At 43.6% G+C, this 5507-nt stretch overlaps 1 protein-coding gene across 1 annotated transcript in view; it reads left to right on the forward strand.

Moving 5' to 3' along the window:
• The window catches only part of LOC104521078 (putative adenosylhomocysteinase 3), a gene marked incomplete at both ends in the record, with an annotated part of 14291 nt that overhangs the window by 4175 nt on the left and 4609 nt on the right, over positions 1-5507 (forward strand). The window contains 2 exons of the mRNA XM_010162965.1: positions 523-625; positions 1539-1633. Coding sequence (XP_010161267.1) covers positions 523-625; positions 1539-1633 — 198 coding nt within the window. The remainder of the gene's footprint in view (positions 1-522; positions 626-1538; positions 1634-5507) is intronic.

Here is a 5507-nt window from a genome sequence, read left to right on the forward strand (position 1 = left end):
AACCATCCTATGATTCTATCGTTCTATATATATACTCACACACAGATATGCCACATATAGAATATACTTTGAAGTTCTCATTTACTTCATCCATTTAAAATTACATATATATATAAAAAAAAGGGTTTTCTGTACAGCTCTCTAATGACCCTGATGCTGCTTAAAACCAACTTCAGATACTTCCTGGAAGCTTTTCTATAAATAGCAAATAAAAATCCCAGTTGTGTATCATAGAATCATAGAATAGTTTGGTTGGAAAAGACCATTACGATCATCTAGTCCAACTGTAAATTCAGCATTGCCAAGTTCACCACTAAAGCATGTCCCCAAGTACCACATCTACACGTCCTTTGAATACCTCCAGGGATGGTGACTCCACCACTTCCTTGGGCAACCCCTTCCAATACTTGACAACCCTTTGGGTGAAGAATTTTTTCCTAATATCCAACCTAAATGTTTTTGCTCTTTGCATAGTATATTGCTCTTTTGGATTTTATTTTTTTTCTTTTTATTTAAATTCAGGTCCTAATGGAGACTCTGGGTGCGTTGGGTGCTCAGTGCCGATGGGCTGCGTGCAACATCTACTCTACTCTTAACGAGGTGGCTGCTGCCCTTGCCGAGAGCGGTAGGAAACTTCCCCCTCTTTGTTCTTGCTAGTTTTAAAAAGATGTATTACTGCCCCATCATTATTTACCATCTCTTACAGCTTTTTTCCCTTCATTCTCTTCAATTTAGAATAAACCTATAGAAGGTAACAGCACAAGGTCAATCCCTTCCATTAGTCTGAAAACTTTTAGAATTATTTTTGTCTGGAATATCAAAATACGTTGTACAAATGATGGTGATGCCCATTTTTAGCTGAATGGGCTACGTCAACCTAGAAGTGATTTCGCTGAGAGGAGAAAAGCTAAATTTGGTTTCAGTTCTATCCATGTGAGTCATAACTTTGGGCTAAAAAAGGTGAAAGAGAGAATTTGAGGGGATGGAAAGAATTCACAAACCAGAAGCTGTCCATGTTGCTGCTCACCTGGGAGATGATTTAATTCAAATCCTGTTTTACCTGGGTAAGGTTAGGGGGTTTACTGGGAGATCCAGAAGAAGCCAAACCCACCAGCTTGCCTGTTACCTGGTCTTGCTCACTGAAGCTGAAGGATAATTGCTCATGAGTCAGAATATATTCAGGTAAATTTGTGGCTAACGTGCCTAACAGGAAGGTAGGACATCCAACGTGCAGCGAAAGCTTGATATTGCAAATAAATGTTATTGTGGAGAGTGTGTGGCCCTCTTGTCTGTTGGCTAGAGCTTTTTGTTGGGGGAGAAGAAGAAATTAGGAAGGGTAAAGCTGACTCCTACCTGCTGCCTTCAGTGTGTGTCTTCAATGTATATCTCTGAAGCTTCTTCTAGAAGGTAGATGTTGAAAAATCAAACTGCAAACAAGACTGTTGGGAGCCCAGTTCATCACGTGTGGACCTAGGGAATGCTGATCCCCAAGGGATTTGCTAAGGCTGTGTTAGCACCCATCTCCCTCTCTGTGCCAGGGTTCCCTGTCTTCGCCTGGAAAGGAGAATCCGAAGATGATTTCTGGTGGTGCATCGATCGCTGCGTCAACGTCGAAGGATGGCAACCCAACATGGTGAGAGGGGGTTGATTTTAAAATCCTTGACTTGTGTTGAAACATGGGTAGCTCTCATCTAGAGAGAAGGAGGAGGGTTTAGTGCTGGTCTGTGTTTTCCTCCTGAATTTAGACCTAACTTAGCAGTTCAGGTTTGGTGCTAACACAGCATTTCCCTTCCAAGTGCTTTACGATTCGCTGCGCCATGCGGGAAATCAATTTATTTCAGTCTCACAGGTGTCAAGTTGGGGAGAAGGTGGGTTCAATGACTTCTTGCCTACCAAGCAAGGTGTTGTTTATTTTCTAAATAAGCATAGCTGTGTTAGTACAAAGTTTATCCTGTGCTTAGTTTGCTTCTGGAGTAACTTGCTACAGTTTAAACCAAACTCATTTAATGTAGCCAGTAAAAAATAACTCAAAATCAATATATTCCAAAAAGGGGTTGCATCCATTTTACCATATTGAATTAAATTCACCCCATTGGTTGATGTGATTTTTCTTCTCTAGGCAAGGCCTCTGTTTCAGAGCAAAAAGGAGATTTTTTTTAGATGATTTCCACACTTTAAGCCTGCTCTTCCTATCTGAGTGCAAAACCTCAGGTAGCCCAACTCCATCTTTGTTGGCTTATTCTGTCCTTGTTTCCAGGGAAAACAGAAAACTCTCAACTAGGTGAGCAGAATAATTTGCAGATCTCAAATGTACTCTATTCATCATACTTCCTGACAGGAGCTTATGATCTAAATTAGAGCAAAAGTAGAAGACAGGTGTGTGTCTCTATGGTTTGTTTGCCAATATCAAGCTTGTTTGAGGTGGGTTTTTTGTCCCTTCCCAGTCTACACCTGCTCACTTCCTCCCTGTCACCTTTAAAAAGAATTGTGAATGTTAAAAAATCCATCCCCCAAGCTACGAATCTGGGTCTAGACATGACAGCAGCTTTCTTCTTTATTTTTGAGGAATAATTTCCCATCAAAAATGTCAGTAACTGAAGAAGTCAACGTACCAGATGCTTTCCCAGGATCTCTTCAGACCTCTTGATTCTGTGACGTGTCTCCAGCCATTGGTGTGTTTTCAAGACCTGCTCCTGGAGCACAGAAATAAGTGCTGGGAAGCACCAAATGCCTCAGATCTAGCAGTTCCCAAATACTTACATGGTGGATTTTGGAGATCCATGTTTTTAGAGATAAGAAATAGGATGCTGGATACTGGGAGAAGAACAAGTGTGGAAAGAATCTTCTTCATATAATTATTTCAGAAGAGAGGAGCTGGCAAACAAAGAAGCAAGGTGAAATTTGCTTCTCTGGTCCATCCAGTCTCAAGTATGGACCTACTCTGCATTCTTTACATCAACTCACAGAATGGTTTGGGTTGGAAAGACCTTAAAGCTCATCCAGTTCCAACCCCCCTGCCATCAGCAGGGACACCTTCCACTAGACCAGGTTGCTCAAAGCCTCATCCAACCTGGCCTTCAACACTTCCAGGGAGGAGCAACCACAGCTTCTCTGGCCATCCTGGGACACTGTCTCACCACCCTGATAGTGAAGAATTGTCTTTTGTCTTCTCTTCCCATCAACAAAATACCAACAATACCGTTGGGCGTCGTTGATGATTATTAGTAGCCATACAGTGCTTTGAAGATGTTCCCTGCAGTGCCACATGTCCATGGTGTCATCAGATGGGAAATTCTTTCTCTCTGAAAAGTGATTTAGTAACAAGCCTATCTCTGTCCAGCACTGAATAAAAAATTTGGACTCTATAATGAAGTCTGGAGTAATTCAGAGCATAAGTATCCAACTTGTACTTGTTGATCCATCCAACTTGTGCTTATTGATCTGGGGTGAAAGCAGCATGGAAAAGCATCTCAATTTCTAGGCTCCCACATCATTGAGCTCAATAAAAATAAGTACAATCTCTATTTTTACGTAAGAGAAAGTAAAATGGGTCAAAGTAGTTCAGCAGCTTGCTGTAAGCTACAGGGACTTAATATCAGGGCTTAAAATACACCCCAGGAGTCCTGTTTAGTGTTGTGTCACTGGACCCCACCAGTCCTCTGTCCAGGTAGGCACTGGAAGGTGTGATGGAGCTGACTTTGTGCATCCCATGCAAATAAATAGGGATGTTTTACAGTCCAAAAATCTGAATATTCAATGATTGGGCTTCTGTGTGGTGCTAGTCCATGGGAACAGTTACCCACCACTACTGAGAGTCTCCAACAAAAAAGGTACCTTGGGTTTTCTGATGGGAACAGGAGATCTTCAGAGGAGTGCTCTGGTTGGATCAGAATGGCTCAGAGGGGGTTTTTTTCCTGAAAAATACCAAATCTGCAGGGCTGAGGGTTTGGTTTCCTTTGCAGCATAAAGTGGGACCACGCTGCTGCCGGAGGATTTTGATGCCACCTCTGACCATACCTTCCTGGCATCTCCTTGCACTTTCACCAGTCATTGCCAACCACGTGGTTGAGCTGATCCCAGCTAATTTTAATCAACTTGTTCTTGGTGAGATCAGCCTCCTGGTATCAGCTGTTGCCCTGACAGAGTTGGAAGGAGGACAGGGCGAGACATTTGGTGGCAGTGGGGTCTTCAGTGAGTTTAAAGAGGTTGTAAAATGGCACCTTGAGACACCAGTTTCTTGTATGGAAGAGGCAAGAGATTTTTCTGATGGAATAAAACATGAAATTGAAGGACTGAGGGAGTGAGAAGTCACAACCCTCCTGTGCAGACAATGTGAAATTGGTTACTTGGAGAGAAAAGAATTGAGAGAGAAACACCTACCAAGGGGATACGGATACACCACATCAAAACCAGTAAAAATTCAGAGTGAGTATTGCTGTGGAGGAGCAGCAGGAGATATCTCCCAGTGCTTGGGTCCAAGGATGGTCCCATCTCCAAAAAGAGAACTGTCCCTGCAAGCACGGGGTGACAGGAAGATGTTTTTTACAGTCATGACCACTCCAGCATGCTCTGCTCCGAGATGAAAGTGCCAAAATCACCAGGGAGGTTGATGGACCTCAGCCAGGAGCGTTGGTTTGCAGGTTGTGTCTCTTGGTGAGCGTCAGGCAGCAGCAGCATCGAGAAGCAGAGCAAAGCTGACATCTAGACCGGCTTTTCTGTAGGATAAAATTCTTTGCATGTCAAATAAAGGCTTTTTTTTTTTGCCCCCAGACAAAAAATCTGCCTGGGAAGAATTTGAATAAAGGCAGAAAATCTGTGTAAAGCTGAGAAAACTGCAGGATATGGAGCACACACCACGGGCTTTGCTGTTGGCCGTTTGGGATTGCTCCACAAAGGTGACCTTCCATCAAAAACCAGTTCCTCTGTTGATTTGTTGGGGTTTTTTTGTGGGTTTTTTTTCATCTCCTGCCCTCCTAAGAAAGAGGAAACTGCCAACCCCCAGAATTCTCTCTTAGAAAGAGGATTATGTGCCCTATTAAATGGGGATTAATGAAATGAAGACGTCCTGGGAGCCAGGCTGCTGAATTCCTACCTCAGCTGGTCCAGGAGAGCTTCTCAACTCACTTAACCCTTACCTGCCTTCACTTCCCAGCCTGTGAACAAGAGGTGGACCTGGGGGGTTCCCTGGAGACTCAAGAGAGTTGGGTCTGCGTGGAAGACACGTGCTTTGCTGTGGCAGGACACCATGTGCTTCCCAGACATTCATGGAACGAGAGGTGAACCTGGGGGTTCCCTAGAGACTCAAGAGAGTTGGGTCTGCGTGGAAGACACGTGCTTTGCTCTGGCAGGACACCATGTGCTTCCCAGACATTCATGGAGGAGCAGTTGCTACCCACAGCGTTCATCTTCAGTGGAAAATCCTGCAATTTAGAGAGAAAAAAGTTGTGACCATATGTAGCATTTCCAAGCCACTCTTTGCCTATGGATATCAGAGTGGTGGCTCCATG

The sequence above is a fragment of the Antrostomus carolinensis genome, unplaced genomic scaffold (genome assembly GCF_000700745.2).
Source record: "Antrostomus carolinensis isolate BGI_N321 unplaced genomic scaffold, ASM70074v2 scaffold932, whole genome shotgun sequence".
NCBI classification, from domain to species: domain Eukaryota; kingdom Metazoa; phylum Chordata; class Aves; order Caprimulgiformes; family Caprimulgidae; genus Antrostomus; species Antrostomus carolinensis.